Source organism: Glycine max, chromosome 7, assembly GCF_000004515.6.
Source record: "Glycine max cultivar Williams 82 chromosome 7, Glycine_max_v4.0, whole genome shotgun sequence".
Lineage (NCBI taxonomy): Eukaryota > Viridiplantae > Streptophyta > Magnoliopsida > Fabales > Fabaceae > Glycine > Glycine max.
Genome location: NC_038243.2, coordinates 16,645,071 through 16,661,834, shown reverse-complemented (window position 1 = coordinate 16,661,834; position 16,764 = coordinate 16,645,071). Strand labels below are relative to the sequence as shown.

The window sequence follows — 16,764 nt, the reverse complement described above, 5'->3', positions numbered from 1 at the left end:
GGCAATGAAAAATAAATTGAAAATGGAAAAGCGTTAGCATATTTGTATAGGGAACGGATTAATAACATAAAACGTGTATGATAAGTTGATAAACCATGTTTATATGTTCATGGGAAAATGAAACTTACGTAACCCCAACCAGGAAATTTGGAGCGTGCAATATCTTCATCAAATCAAAATGAATTTTTTTTCCCTTGAAATATATATATATTGCTTAGAATAAAAGCTTGCTTTCATATACTTTTTCTTCACAAATGCTATACACTCTAACTTGAGATTTTATTCAAAATTTTAAGTTAAGTTTCACTCGGTTCGATATGGTATGTTAGTATATTATTCTCAAACTGCTAGTTTCTTGAGTGATTGCATGGATTTTAAATCTTAAGCCTTAAGTCCTCGGTTCAAAACTAGCAACATTCAAAATATTGCTTTCAAAGTTATCCATATACTTACATAGACAAGTCCTTTAACAAGATAAAATGTATTGTAACGAAATGCGAGTTAGTTTTATTTCTAACCTCATTTTTTTCCCCATCTAAACCTTTAAATCTGCAATTTATTAAAGTAAATAAAATATTCACACTAAACAATATAATTAATATATTTTGTGGTTCACAACTTCTTAAATGTTGACTTTTGATGCTAGTCATCAGTTATATATTATCTATATAGGTTATGTAATTGTGACTATAAAATGGATAAAAAATAGTATATAACAAAGGGTGCCCATTCACTAAGAGGAGAGAGCACGTTGCAACTTGCATCATACCGTCATTTAAGTTGCTGACATCTTAACCCTTCCTTTTGTTGGGCTATGCCTAAATACTATAGTAGGTGCCCATTCACTATAACGAGAGAGCCCGTTGCATTTATTCTGGAACGTAAAATTACCTTTTGAAAACATTTTTTCAGAATATAAAAATTTACATTTTAGAAAAAAATTCTAAATATAAAATTGCATTCTGAAATATGGGTGCAGGAAACAGCTGCCTTGCCCGAGAGAGATTTTGCCAACCACATGGTTGTAATAAATGACTTTGCTATTCTCACACACATTGTTCACTCTCTCCACCCCCATTATGTGTTTGTTATTTTTTCTTTTGAAAGTAGCCTGGATGAAAATGTGTGTTTGTTGTGACACCCTCTACGCCATACATATATGTATTAATAATAAAAGTAATAGCAATGTGGAATTAATTAAAAGTTTTAAAACATTTAAAAAAGAATAAAAGATTCACATTTGCTTTTCAAACATCATAATAGAATTTGTTCAAATAAATAATAAAATATTCTTGGCTCAAAACAAGATCATTCATATTGAATGAAAAGAAGTCAAACTAATAGCGGAGAACATAAAATAACTGTATTGTTCATGGAACTGTAACATATGAAATAAAATCTCATGTCCCGATGTCACATCTATCAGAACATTTCCTTGACAAAGGGTAAGTCTCTCCATCTCTAGCATGATACTCATCATATGCTAGCTCACCTGAAACAAAATGACATTCAACTCAAATACAAACCGAAAATGAGTTATCACATTTGTATATAATAAAACACTAGAGCATGTGAAACATATAAATACATAGAGTTGAATTTACATAAACAACATCACTTTCTCAAATCACATACAAGTATTCACACTTATTCAAGTTCACACACTCCAAAAAATAACGTCAAAACCTTAATTGTTAACTCAGTGAAAGTCAAACACAAACTTTATGCAATATATATACTAGACTCAAGCCTACATACAATGTGGTATCATTTTCAGTGAAAAACATCGTCGAGCGCGTGGAGTACATGACAAGACATGCCTCACAATGGATAAGTTAGGTCACTCTCACTAAGTGAAATCATATGAAGATCAATTAGAGTCATTCTGATTTGCGAGAATGCTCTAACCATGTAGGATGGACACAGACTTCAAGGAGCACTCAAATCGAGTGTATTTACCCCCAAGGCTTAGACTCCGGAGAGTCCGTCACGGTCTTTCTCTCCTAATTCAGGTCCAACCAAGAAAATATTTTAGCACACTGACTCTACACTTATGAACTATGCAATACACACAACTACTCAATTATTTTCAAAATCTCAATTATTTTTAAAATCATTTTAACTCATCATGCCTCAAGTGATTAAACTAGTCGAGTTCCCATAGTGGAGCCCATCATAAACTCGTCACACATTAACTCGTTACCTTTAAAGGATCTTACAGGTGTGATTACAGAGTTCATAACTCATGACTTAATACATACAATATCTCAACACATGTATTTTACAATTCGTCACATACTCAATTTATCCCTTACACACAATCTCAATCATAATTTCATGATCCTAATATTATAATTTATCACACTTCATGAATCATATATACATCACACATAAATAATATTTATATGATAAAAAAAAAATATTAAATCAAATTATATTATTTTCAATTAAAAAGAGTTTCTACAACAATTAAATTGAAGTGTAACAGAAATAACTATTATTAAGAAATAATTTTATACTTTATTTAATTTAGTTTTTTTATTACTATTATTATTTGAAATATTATATATATATATATATATATATATATACATACTTGTTGAATGATACAACTTAGTGTGCAGTATTACTCACAGAGTGACATTAACATATACAACCACACAAATTCGGGTTTTATCATATAAATAATGTTTTTGGTAAATTCTAAACTCGTGTTTTGCATTTGTGGTTCCAGTAGCATGTATGACTTGTAGACTAATGGCTTCTACATTTAAATATAAAGCACCGCTACCCAATTTGCTTTCATTTGATAATAGTTTCGAAAGCAATGATGGCAATTTTTTCCTTTTCGGCCAAAATCAAACTTACAAAGCACCGTTACCCAATTTCCTTGCATTTGATAATGACTTATAACGTTCCCAATTTATAAAGAGAAACAGACACGCATAAATTTTCAGTTTTGCATATAGAGACAAGGAATTTACTGTCAGTAAATTTTACTGAAAATAAAATTACCTTAATTACTCAACTCCTTGCGTGAACGCGTTCATTGGAAAAATGTATGGTATATACATGAATATTCAATTCACTCAAATCATAATATTAATTTTAACCATTCACAGTAATTAGAAAAAAAAAATTCAATTTCTTTTTGAATATCAATTTCAGATCGAAATATCAATTAGTCAGTCAAACACACTCAATTCACGATTAAAACTATAAGAACAAAATTAAATTTTATAAAATAATCTAAAATTAATAACCCAAAATTAATCCTTTAGATATTTTTACAAATGTTTATTCTAATCTCCATGCGTGAGTAATTCATTTCTTATCTTGATATAATCATTCAAGCATTCTCCATTAGCAATTATGACGTTTCTGGTATTTTCTAGAATTCTTTCTTCGATAACTCTGATAAGGTTCTTGAGCGCAAGAGAAAAAAGAAAAAAAATATAAAAAATGTTTTATAAAAGTGTTCTAAAATTAAATTTTTTTTAAAGGAAAGAATTTGACGACCTAATTCTTATTTCTATTTTTCTAGTTTATTTTATTAATTATAAAACACTCGTTTAATTAATTATTTATTTTATTTTATTTTATTTATCAAAGAAAACATAGTGTTACATTTATTGTCATAATCGAACACGTTTTCGTTATATAAGGGGAATACATTCTTGATTCACATGAAAATACGTATTTATCACAATTTTCATTATATATCCACACACATCTTTTAACATATTGGTTGTAGATTTTGATAAAAACCAATTTCTTTTTTTTATAGAGAAACTTTGAAAAAAAAATACAATAATAGGACCAAAACCATTATCCAAGATATCAAATAGTAATCAATACCATTACATTAATTATCATAACTCTAAACTAGCCTATTAATAATTAATAAAAAAAGACACAATTACATTCTTAGGTTCCAGTAGATTTGCGGGTTAACACTTTATTTTTGTTGCTTAATTATGTCTTCATAGGTCCTGTTTCTTATCTTTTTTATGACAATAATCCCACTTGAATGACCGTCCAATTTTAAGAACATTGGTTGAAACACTAACTTATTAACATGTTTGGATGAGTGTTTAATAAATTTGTTAATAGGTTTCAAGGAGCAGTACGTTACTACAGATTACGTTACTTCAGAAGTACACAAGTTTCTTTCGGTGCAGTACAAACTAGATAACTATTTTTTTATAGAATAAACATTATCCAGTACTGATGTGCAGTACAAATAAACCTACATAAAGCACCAGTGCACTACTGTGCGACAAGTGTGCTTCATTTGTGCTGTGTCTGCAACAGATCTAGACTTTGGGGTGGGATATTTCTTTAGGACTATGGTTTGGACAAGTCACTACTCAGAGCACAAAACATGCTAATTAATTTGTGTGCACTGGAATGTTCTCTACCTATCTATCGTGAGCTATATATCTCTTTGGTTATGTTCTCATAACTTCTGTTTTTGCAAGTAATCTTGACCAGCTTCTAGTCCAAAATCCTGCAGAGGTTGATAACACATTGTAGTGACAGAAGAGTTCAGTTGCCACTTGTCCAATCCATAGTTTTAAAGGAATGAACCCCTCAAGAATTTTGTTTCTACGAGATTTCAGCATCAAGGAATATATATATATGTGTGTTTACCCTTTGATTAGGTACGCTTAATTCCATCATGGAAGCAATTAGCAGGTAATTTATATAATGCGTTACATTATATTTACATGTGTTAATTTATTTTGAGACATTTTTATTTATCCTCGATCTCAGTTTGATTCATTATGTTTGATAATTATTTTATTTTAATGTATTAAGTTTTAAAAGTTTCATTTTAATCTTTTATATTTTTAAACTATATTGTTTTGGTTCCTTTTTAATTTTTCTTTAGAAACAATATTGTTATGGTAATTTTAAATTTTAAAAAAGAAACAAATGATACATTTAGAAAATATAAATAATCAAAATAAAACTTTTAAAATTTAATGTATCAAAGTGAAATATAATAGACAAAAAGTGACGTTAAATCTTTTAAAATAATTAACTTTATACAGTGAACTGTCATTATCTTTATTTTATTTTTTTAAAAAATAAACAACTAAAAAATCATCATCTCTTCTAATCTCTTTTAGATTTGAAAAAATAAAAAATGCAATATCACACAAATTGAACAACATTAACACATAATCTGGTTGAAACCATAAAAAATTCTTATACTCCTCACCAAAAATCAAAATCCTTCATATAACTATGCTATTGAAAATAGTAGAGGAAATCGAAGCAAGAGGTTTCTCTTTGACGAAAGATAAAAACATGATCCAAACTCGTCAATTAATCCAAATATGAATGAGGAAGTCACAATGTGACTCTTTGTGTGGTATGTGAGCAAAACCTCCACTGTTGTGCAAAGTTAGGCTAGGTAAATAGAGAATTTCTTATTTGACATCTACAACTAGACGAAGATGAGCAACACAAAGAGGGGGCGACAATGAGACGGTTGTTGTTGTTAGGTGATATGTATATTTTGACCGTGTAGGGAGGTTGTGATAGAGATGGAAGTGAGGGCAGAGCAACAATTTTTTTCACGTCGATAGCGAGTGATAGAGCAATGAAAGGAGAATGAGCCCTTATCCATTGTGATTGAGAATAACTTATGAATAAAATTATTATCGTTATTAAATGAATAATAATAATAATATGAGAATAAAGATTGTTGTTGTTTTGTGGTTTCAAATCCGTTAGTGATTTTTAATTTTTAAAATAAAAATAGTGACCATTTTTAGTTGTCATTATGTTTATTTAATTATTTTAAAATTTAAAATACTAACGTTTCTAACAAAAAATTTAAAAAATGGATCAAAATGGTACATTTCAAAAATATAAAAGACAAGAATAGAATTTGTAATATATAATATATCAAAGTAAAACAACCGTGAAATATAATGAATAAAAAATAATATTAAATCATTTTAAAATTTAAAAATTAACAAAATACTAATATTTTTAACAGAAAATTAAAAAAGTGAACATGATATATTTCAAAAACATAAAACATGAAAATAAAAAATTTAAAAGTTAATATATCAAAACAAAATAACAGTAAAACATGGTATAAATCAAAAGTGATATTAATTTTTTTATAGTGATAACTTAGATAAAGTTTTGAACTTTTGACTTAGAGCTGTTTGAAGTGTGACGGCTCAAAATCCGAGGTAACGGTAAAAATAACAAAGAAGATGCTTCTACAGATGGAGATAGAACATTTTTTTTCATCAATGGAGATAGAACATTTTTTTTCCATCAAATGGAGATAGACAATCTAAACACGCACTTATAACTCCTACAAATGGATCACCATCTCTTGCAGTTTTTTTCCCAACTGTGTAAATCTCAACTGTTAAAATACATATTTTTTAAATAAAATATTAATAAAAACTTTTTTTCTTACAGTAAAAAACGAAAAAAATGATATTGATAAAAAAAACTTAAAAAATAATGAATGGTTTAAGATTTAAATGTACCCACATTTATTTTTCCAACTGCAGGGGATCGGGATTCCCCTGTTTAGGACGTTCTCTATTTGTCCAATTACAGTGATTTATTACTTATGGCCCACTGGTACCCCGTTGGTGAAATTCCACTTTTGAAAATTTGGATGCTGCAATGTCGTATTATTTTAAGTTTCACTTGTTCTTTAAGAAAAAAAAACCACTTTAAATCTTTAATCGTATAATGATAAAATGACACCTGAAAGCTGCAAAGCTTGTTGCTCTAGAGAGTTGGCACCCATTATTTTAATATAGCAAAAGGTAAGATCATGGATTAATTTATAATTTAACAAAAGTCATATCACACATAACTTTATAATTCCATAGTACTTGCCTACTAAAGTTAGTCTAGTGGTGGTGGTGGAATTTAGATAAATACATGAAATTATACATATTTAAGTTTCATTGTTACCTTTATATTATTATTAGTTAAAATAATAATAATAATTCAGTAATGCTTTAACCAAACTTAACCATGAGGTGTAAAAATGTCAATGCTTATAGGGGTGAAATGTCCACTAAATAGATCAGATTTTTATTTTTACGAAATAGATCAGATATAGATATTGAGTGGGTAATAATTTATTTTATTTTAGACTATAACAATAATTATGATGCAACATATATTCACATAATATAATATAGTATACGGATAAATATATTTTTAGTTCTTATATTTTTGTTTTTTTTTTGTTTTTAGCTCCTAAAATTTTATATTGTTTATTTTAGTTTTTGTTCTTTGTTAAAAACATATTTTGAGAACTAGCGCACATATTCTTCATATATGGTGTTAATATTCTTGGAGAATGGATTATTATTGATTTTCGCTTTCAGCAATAACATTTTTTTCCCACATGCACAATCCTTTTGTCCTCGTTGTGAAGAGCAAATTGTGGGTTTCGAACCACAACTCCTACATACAGACATTATTGAGAAATCCTACGAATTCATAGATCGACCGTTAAGGAATGAAAGTGAAAACAAAGACACAAATGAAGTAATTGAAAATTAGGATTCATGTGTTTGAGGAGACATTTTAATAACATTTTTTAAAAAATAAATTCATGTCATTGTAATTAATTTTAAAAAAACAAAAAAAACCTCACAATCAATTTAATATACAAATTAACGCCGTTAGCATAGAGACTAAAAACACATTTTTAATAAAGTATATGAAATAAATTGAATGATATAAAGCTTTTCAGGATTAAAAATAAGAAAAAGTAAAAATATAGAAACAAAACATTTTTTCATATAATATAATATAATTTATGTGTTGTGTCACCGCTTTTTCCATAGCTCTAGAAGCATGATCGCCGATAGGGGTGAGAATAGGTCAGACCAGGTTTTTAAAGGCCTGAACTTAGTCTACCGAATTTTTGCGGCCTGAGCTTGACCTATAACCTATCAAAAGATTTTATTTTGGCTCGGTCTGCCCTTTTTAAAAGTCTAGCGTGACCTGATAACCTCTTTAAAAGTCTTCTTCACATTAAATATTTCTTTACTCTGGAATAGGAACATAATAGGAAAGTTAATAGGAAATGCCAATAAAAATAATGAGTAATATAAAAGACACATTACTCATACCTAAATTCTAATTAAAGTCTTATTTGATTATAGGAATAGAAGTTATTGAGCAATAATGTGTAATCAAAGTCTGTTAGTTTTAAAAAAAATTAATTGTACCCAAACAATAATATAAGTATAAATTGGTACCCAAAAAATAATATAAGTATATATACATGTATATAGGCCGGCCTATCAGGCTTTTATAAGGCTTTTTAACAAGCCTAAACCTGATCTATTTAATTTAATAGACTTTTAAAAAAGTCTGAGTCTAACCTTTTAATTAAATAGACCAGTTCAGACCAAACTTTATATAGGTCAAGTCGTAGGTCCCTGTAGGCCAATCTGACCTATTTCCACCCTTAATGACCGACGCATAAACAGAATTCAAGATACAAATTTACACAGCCTATAAAACACAAACTTGTACCTGCCAATGAAGCCCAATGTTCAACAAATTCAGAACACCTGCGCTCAAGTCTTATTGTATTATTGGGCATTACTGTTTACACCTCCAAATGGCTATTCAAACCTGCACCCTTTTGAAAATGTTTTTTTTTTCTTACAAAAATATTCCTAACATTTGACACCCTCATAACTAGACATGGCAATGGGGCGAGACAGAGACGGGTATTATCTCCCCAATCCCCGATCCCGACTCCCCAACATGTCCCCATACCCATACCCGATTACCGGCGGGTTAAAATTTATTATCCCATTCTCATATCTGTCCGGTATTGAATATCCCCGATCCTGTTCCGTACCCGATTTAAATTAGAAAAATATTTTTTCCGTAAAGAAAATATTAAAAATTTGATTTTAGAAAAAATAAATTGATTGTTAAATATTTATTTTTAACTACTTATATATCAATAAATTTATCATAACGCATATATTTACAAAAATTGTTAAGAAAAGAATATTAAATTATATAAAAATTTTAAAATAAAATTAACAAGTAATAAAAATTCTAAAACTTTTGATTAAATTATGTAAAAATTCTAAAATAAAGTCAAACTAAAACGTCATATATACATAATGTGAGGTCAACAACAAAATACAAAATATATAAGAAAATACAACACATAAAATCATTGGCAGTCTTCCTCCTCCAATGTGTGCATCTTGTTAAAGTGCCTACAATGCCTGCCTTAATATCTGGTCCACATCGTCATAAGTGTTAGTGCTAAGGATTACTTTCTGTAGATCCAGCCTGGCCTCATGATTATGAACGATTCTCTCTAACAATGCTGACATAAATAAATATAAATCGATAAGTATAATGTAGTTATAGAATACATATAAGAGAGAGATATAAAGATACTTGCACGACAATTATATTGATTATGAGCGATTTTCTCAAACAATGCTGACATAAATAAATATAGATAAATATAATGTAGTTATAAGATACATATAAGAGAGATATATAAAGATACTTACACAACAGTTATACTGATTATTTGGCTGGGTGTCGACTTGGCTACCTATATGTGATGATAAGGTATATACTTGAAGGGCCTTTGGCAGAAGGTGTGACATATGAATGGAAATAGGTGTGAAAAAGTATTTTTGCAAAAGGACTAAGTTGGATGTCACAACTAGGATACTCATAAATCGATTCAATCTAACGTGGATTGAAAAAACCGATAAAAAAAATGAAAACCGAATAGATAAAAAAATTGGAAAACTGAAATATTTTATTGGATCCAATTGAATTTCAGTTTTGATTTTAGAAATCGATTCAACCGAACTTATACATATGTGTATATTTTTATTCATAAATTTATAATATCATTCATTTCTATTTTTATTTCTTATATGTTTATAAAATTATCATATATATAACTTATATTTATTTATGAAAAATATATTTAATTAAAAATATTTTTACTAATTATTTGAGTTAAGATGCATAAATATTATATTATTAGTTATATAATGACAAATAAAATATTTGATATTTAATTTTTATTATATTCATTATATATCAGACGATTTAGATCTTTTATTTTATATTTTCTAAAAAATATTAAAAGTAAAATCAGAATCAATTCAATTCCAACCGCTTTAAATTGATCACATCAAATCAGATTAAATGTTTGAATTAAACCAATTGAATGATAATTAATAAAATTAAAATAATTAAATTAGATGATATTTCTCTTCAAAAGGGATTCAATCAAATTCACAAACACCCCTAACGACAAGGTTATCTGCAATGATGACTCAAGAACATTGAATTTAAGACCTACATTATGGCATTGTCACTAGACTCACCAAGCAATTATTTAATAAATTATATTAATCTTAAAATATTTTTATAACATTATTTAATTTATTTTTTCTTCTTTGTATTTCTCTGCCACATCACTTATAGTTTATCACAATATTTTTATTCGTCTTAATTATTTATTCATCTCAACAAATAGATATTTTCTTAAATCAAACAGGGTCGGAATGGGATATATGCTTGATTAGCTTACTGATTACAACACGAACCAGCTTCATATTCTGATAGGAATTAACGCATGCACACCTGCAACCAATCGTCCCGTGGCTTAAAAACATTACTAGTGAATAGCTAAAAGTTGGAATATTACACAAGTACAACATGATTGGTGGCTCCATCTTGCTACCAGCCATATATGAATAAAATGATCATATATTCTACAGCATTTCAAATTTTATGTGCCTTTGCAATTGTTCCATAGTTATTCCATCATATCCCAAAGTAGATTTTCCATGAATTTGACGAAATTCAAGACGTGTCTCGTAATAACACTATTAGAAAATATGCTTTTTACATCGGTTATTTATGACTTTCAATATCGGTTTTTCAACCGATGTTGAAAGTACCGACGTTGATACCATTATCGTTAACATCGGTTTTTGAAAAACCGATGTTAACGTAATATGAATTACACTCAGAAAATGTATATTAATGTTGATAGTTAACATCGGTTTTTTGTAAAAATCGATGTTAACGAATGTGTTACTATTGACAGTTAACATCGGTTTTTATAAAAACCGATGTTAACGGATGTGTTACTATTGATAGTTAACATCGATTTTTTCAAAAAACCGATGTTAACCCCCATTAACATCGGTTTTTATAAAAAACCGATGTTAACGAATGTGTTACTATTGAATTTTAACATCGGTTTTTTTACAGAAAACCGATGTTAACGAATGTGTTATCATTGACAGTTAACATCGGTTTTTTCAAAAAACCGATGTTAACGAATGTGTTGCTATTGACAGTTAACATTGGTTTTTTTTTTATATAAAAAACCGATGTTAACCCACGTTAACATCGGTTTTTATAAAAAACCGATGTTGTTTTCAGGAATTTTTTTTATATAATGTCTTTGTTTTTACAAAAAAACCAAAATTTAACCTGTAAATTTAAAATCAGACCACACAGCACACAACATATATCATTTGCATTCAGTTTTCAAATAGATTTTAGCAAAAAACTAGCTATCAACAAAGGTTGTTCAATGTTAAGATGAAACAACAATTGTAAAAAATGTAATGCAAAGTACGTAAACTAATTAATTAACCTAAAGTTACATAGTTGCCTAACATCTTATGTTTGATTTCTAACTTTTAGATAATACTGTGTCAACTGTATGCGAAGTGCCTTGAATCTCTCTGCTTCCAATGGTCTAACTTCATTAAAATACTGCATGATCAAATAAAAAAATAAATTAATAATGTAATAACAATTATAAAAAAACCAAATTTGTTTGTAATAAACAATTACCGTCTCTCAATTATTCCTGAAAGATCCTAAGATTATCGTGGACATCCAGTGCATCACGTAGTAGCCACATTCAGTGATTCCTTTTTGTCTATTACACTAAATACATAATAAAATTTGGATATTAATAAAATGTTAACTACAATTAGTGTACACACACATAAAATCTATATAAGTAGAACTTTTATTTAAATCACGTACCTTAACAACAATCCACCTAGCAGCAGCCTTGGATTTCAGTTGTGGAGTATCATCAAGTCCTTTCAAAGCACTAGTGTTGAATATAAGGAACATTAAAATATTGATGTTGTTGAGTTATGCCAATGAAAATGTATTGAAAACAATACTGACCTGTTAATTATTCCCTTAAGTTGTCTGGCCTGTTATGCAAAGAACAAAACCAGACAACTAGGTTTTCCTTAGGTAGAATGACGACCATTTGCCAGTGTCCACTACAGTAGAGACGAATATGGGTTATTGTAGTAGTATAGATTATTTAAATTCAATTATTGTGTTTGACTTACCTATTCAGATAGGCTCCAAGGTAAACATCTCGTTTTGAACTCTGTATCCAACTCTTGATGTAACTTTCGGATTCAAATTGTGATTGCCCAGATCTCTGAATGGACTGTGGCTCGAGAAATCCATACACATCAGAATTCCCCGCTCGCACACTTGTCTCAGTCAGATGGCTGTGTTGTTAAGTCAAAGTTAATTATGTATGAATTTAAAACAATTACTTTGGTAATTAATAGTAATCTAAAATGACTTACAGAATCCACAATTGTATAATAGATATGCTGAGACATTGACCAACATGTGCAATTTCAGAGAGATCTTCGTGCTTTATATACAACGGGAAGTTTTGATTAAACACCCCGAATATGGTAGCATCCCACATAACCTGGAGCAACTTCAAAAAAGGTTGTGGGATGGTCAATGTCATCAGGTACAGGGGATCATCGACCTCTTCATCCGGGCTTTCTGGAGGTTTTGCTGGATACACAACTGCCTATTGATAAAACATAGTTAATTAGCAAGTTTTGATTACAGTGAACAAATTAATTGAAAAAAATAAACATATAATCAAAGTAAAATACATCTCCAACTGGCACAGTATAATTACAGTCAGCGCAGATAAATAGGACCACAACATTTGATTTCTCTGACCAAGTGAATAATTAAGTGGACCATGATGTCAAAGAAAGCAGGAGGAAAATACATCTCCAACTGGCACAGTATAATTACAACCTCGTTTTCCAAGTCATCAAACTTGACCAGATCAAGGACTTTGCTACATATGGCATTGAAGAAAAAGCACAGGCGAGTTATGACTAACCTAACTTTATTAGGCAAAATGTCTCGTATGACCACGGCTAACAATTGTTGCATCAACACATGACAATCATGAGACTTTAACCCCACCAGTTTAAGCTCCTTGAACTGCACAAGACTCTTAATATTTGAAGAGTATCCTTGTGGTACTTTAACCTGGCGCAGACACTAACACAAACTGATCCTCTCCTTTCTGGATAAAGTATGACAAGCTGGAGGCAAATATATTTTTTTACCATCAGACCTTGGATGCAACTGCGATCGTATGCCCATGTCAGCTAGATCTTGACGGGTATTTAGACCATCTTTCGTCTTGCCCTGAATGTTAAGGAGTGTCCCAATGACACTGTCACATACATTTTTCTCTACATGCATAACATCAATACAATGTCTAACATCTAGATCAGACCAGTACGGAAGATCAAAGAAAATGGACCTTTTCTTCTATATGCAACTCTTACTTTTATCCTTCTTTTGGGTCTTTCCAAATACAGTATTAAGGTGTTCAACCCGCTGGAAGACCTGCTCACCAGTTAACGGTGTCCGCGCAGTTTCGTGCTCTTGACTTCCATTAAAAGCTTTTTTCAATCTTCTGTAAGGGTGATGAGCTTTTAGAAAACGGCGATGTCTAGTGTACACTGTTTTTCTACCATGTTTCAGTTGTATGTAGCTTGTGTCTTCTTCACAGATGGGGCATGCAAGATGACCCTTAACACTGTAATCGCTGAGATTCCCATATGCTGGAAAGTCATTAATGGTACAAAATAGCATTGCACGCATTTCAAAAGTCTCCTTGCGAAACCCATTAAACACTAAAACCCCATCATCCCACAACTTTCTCAGGTCTTCAATCAACGGACTTAGATAAACATCAATGTCATTTCCTGGTTGTCTTGGGCCTGATATCATCATAGACAACATCATGTATTTTCGCTTCATGCACATCCAAGGCAGAAAATTGTAAATTACTAGTAGAACTGGCCATGAACTGTGTTGAGTGCTTAAATTGCCATATGGATTCATTCCATCACTGGCTAGTCCAAGTCTAAGATTTCTTACCTCTTTGCCGAAATTCGGATACAAATTATCAATCTTCCTCCACTGGGAGCAATCAGCTGGATGATGGACCATTCCATCAGATTTTCTCCCATTTGCATGCCAGGTAAGATCTTTTGCGTCGTCCTCATTAGCAAATAAACGCTTAAACCTTGGAATGATAGGAAGATACCACAACACCTTCGCTGGAGGGCCCTTCTTTGAGTTTTCATCAGAACTACAGTCCTCATCATCCTTCACCTTGTACCGTGACGCCCCACACCTAGGGCATTTTGACATTTCTTCAAATTCATGTCTGTACAGTATGCAATCATTAGGGCAAGCATGAATCTTCTGATACTCCATACCCATCGGACACAATATCTTCTTTGTCTGATAGTAGCTTTTAGGCAATGTGTTATCCTGTGGAAGCAGATCGTGCACTATTTGAAGCAATGAAGTAAAGCTTTTGTCACTCCATCCATATCTGGCCTTGACATTAACCAGACTTAACACCGCCGACAATAGCGTCAAGGAATTGTTGCACCCCGGATACAAAGGCTTCTTTGAGTCACCCTGCAATCTTTCATACACAGGGGCATGTGCTTGCTGGAAAGACTCTTATCCAGGGTCACGAATCATATCCTCCAAGCGATCTCCCATTTCTACATCAAACGGTTCGGATTGTTGCCCACTCTGCATGTCTGTCATTTCACCATGCCATATCCACGTCGTATAATTTCTCTTAATTCCATCACACAACAGATGCTCTCGTATGTCATCTAGTATTTGTCGTCTTCCGTTCAAACAATTGATGCAAGGATAATAATATTTTCCATCTTCATCCGGTTGACCTCTTTGTGAAACAAATTGTAAGAATTGCTCGACGCCTTCCTCATATTCTGGGCTGATGCGACTTTCATTCATCCAACTTCGATCCATCTAAGTAATAACTCGGTCATACTCTCAAAGTTAGTCGATGCATGAAAATCTCACTTTTTTTATTAAAGATGTGACCCTATCCCATTCAGGAAGACCGTCTTTTATGGTAGCTTCATACATCAGGGTTAATTCTATTTTGTTAAATTTGACAAAATTTTGGCAGCATTTCGCATTGGTCTCCAAGTACACGACATGAAATCGGTGAAATTAACTTCCCGATAATCAAGTATGCACTCAGAGAACAAATAGAAATCCATTACCGAAATTTCATCAAATTAAACAAAATAATTTTAACCTTAACACATGAATCTACTATAAAAATATCAGTCTCCCCAAACTGTCCAAACGGACAATTCAAGATTGAATACAATGATTAATGCAAACTGTCCGCAAGAATCATTGCATCCAATCTCAAACGGGAATCTAAGGTTCACTCATCATGAACACAATTTGTATAGCATATATCAATTGTCATTAATGGCAGTGAACATGTAATAAAAATATTCATTGGTAATAAACATTTATACCTGTGATGATGAGCAGAACGGTCCAAAATGAAAGCAAGAATCAAAAAAATAATTGAATGAACACCTACATAAGACAATCTTGCGTATGATAAAAAACAAGAGTAAGATTAAGTATAATAATCGCTCAGAAGATATGAGAACAATTTATTCTAAATGATATTAAATTTATTCTAGAAAGGAGAGTTCTTAAAGAGACCAGTTCTATAAGTTATATATATATATATATATATATATATATATATATATATATATATATATATATATATTCATTAATGTGCGGGAAAAAAAATCAAGCTAGTAATTTGGTGTGAATTAGAAGGAATACCAGGATTCCGTTTCAGTATAGCTGCATGGAGTGGAGAGTTTCCAAAGCACAGTGGAAGCTAGCTTCTCAACAGATAGCCTGTTTAACCAAGTATGATTAATTAATTAATTAATTAATTAATCAATTTTGGTTCGTTGGAATAACTATAAAAAATAAAATAAAAAATTGTTACAGAGCAATCGTGAGCCACGATCAAAGGCCAACCAAGTCCTTGTATACAAGACAAAAAATTAAAATAAATATTCTCATTTCCATGTACCAAAAAAATGAAAATTCAATATAAAATATTCTTCACCGTCTTAGAAATATCCATATTCCAAGTGAATTTTGCTAATTGCCAGCTCTAGTGGTAAAGAGTGTGTTTGTTGCTCTTATGAATTAGTAAGTAATTGGTTCTCTATATACACCGAGTAGAACCTTAGTTAAGATAGCTTTCAAAAAGAGACCTTAGAATTGAAACTTATTCCCGAAAAAGGATAACCAAAATGTAAAGGTCCAAAGACTGAAAACACAGGAAAATAGGAAAAGAAACAATAAAATAAATGAGAACTCTATTTGGCGATGCATTAGTGGGTGGTAATTGTTGGAGGCCCACAAATAAGAACATCAGAAGAAAAATACTATTATCAAAAGGGAAAAATCTACTGATTCTGATTTCTATAAGGATAATATTTTACTATTATTATTCTAAAATCTTTTCCTTATTCACGGCTTTGT

At 30.6% G+C, this 16,764-nt stretch overlaps 1 protein-coding gene and 1 non-coding gene across 2 annotated transcripts; one reads left to right on the top strand and one right to left on the bottom strand.

The window, feature by feature from the left end:
* Positions 1 to 4,331: 4,331 nt before the first annotated feature.
* On the top strand, positions 4,332 to 4,592 carry MIR5770B (microRNA MIR5770b). Its single transcript, NR_126642.1, has one exon. It is a non-coding gene; the product is annotated as a microRNA MIR5770b (primary transcript).
* A 7,544-nt stretch (positions 4,593 to 12,136) lies between these two features.
* LOC106799360 (uncharacterized) lies at positions 12,137 to 12,984 on the bottom strand. Its single transcript, XM_041017500.1, has 4 exons — positions 12,657 to 12,984; positions 12,408 to 12,575; positions 12,290 to 12,335; positions 12,137 to 12,154 (listed from the first exon to the last, which is right to left on the bottom strand). Exons 1-4 carry the CDS (start codon positions 12,827 to 12,829, stop codon positions 12,137 to 12,139), a joined length of 405 nt encoding a protein of 134 aa, XP_040873434.1. The 5' UTR covers positions 12,830 to 12,984.
* Positions 12,985 to 16,764: the final 3,780 nt, after the last annotated feature.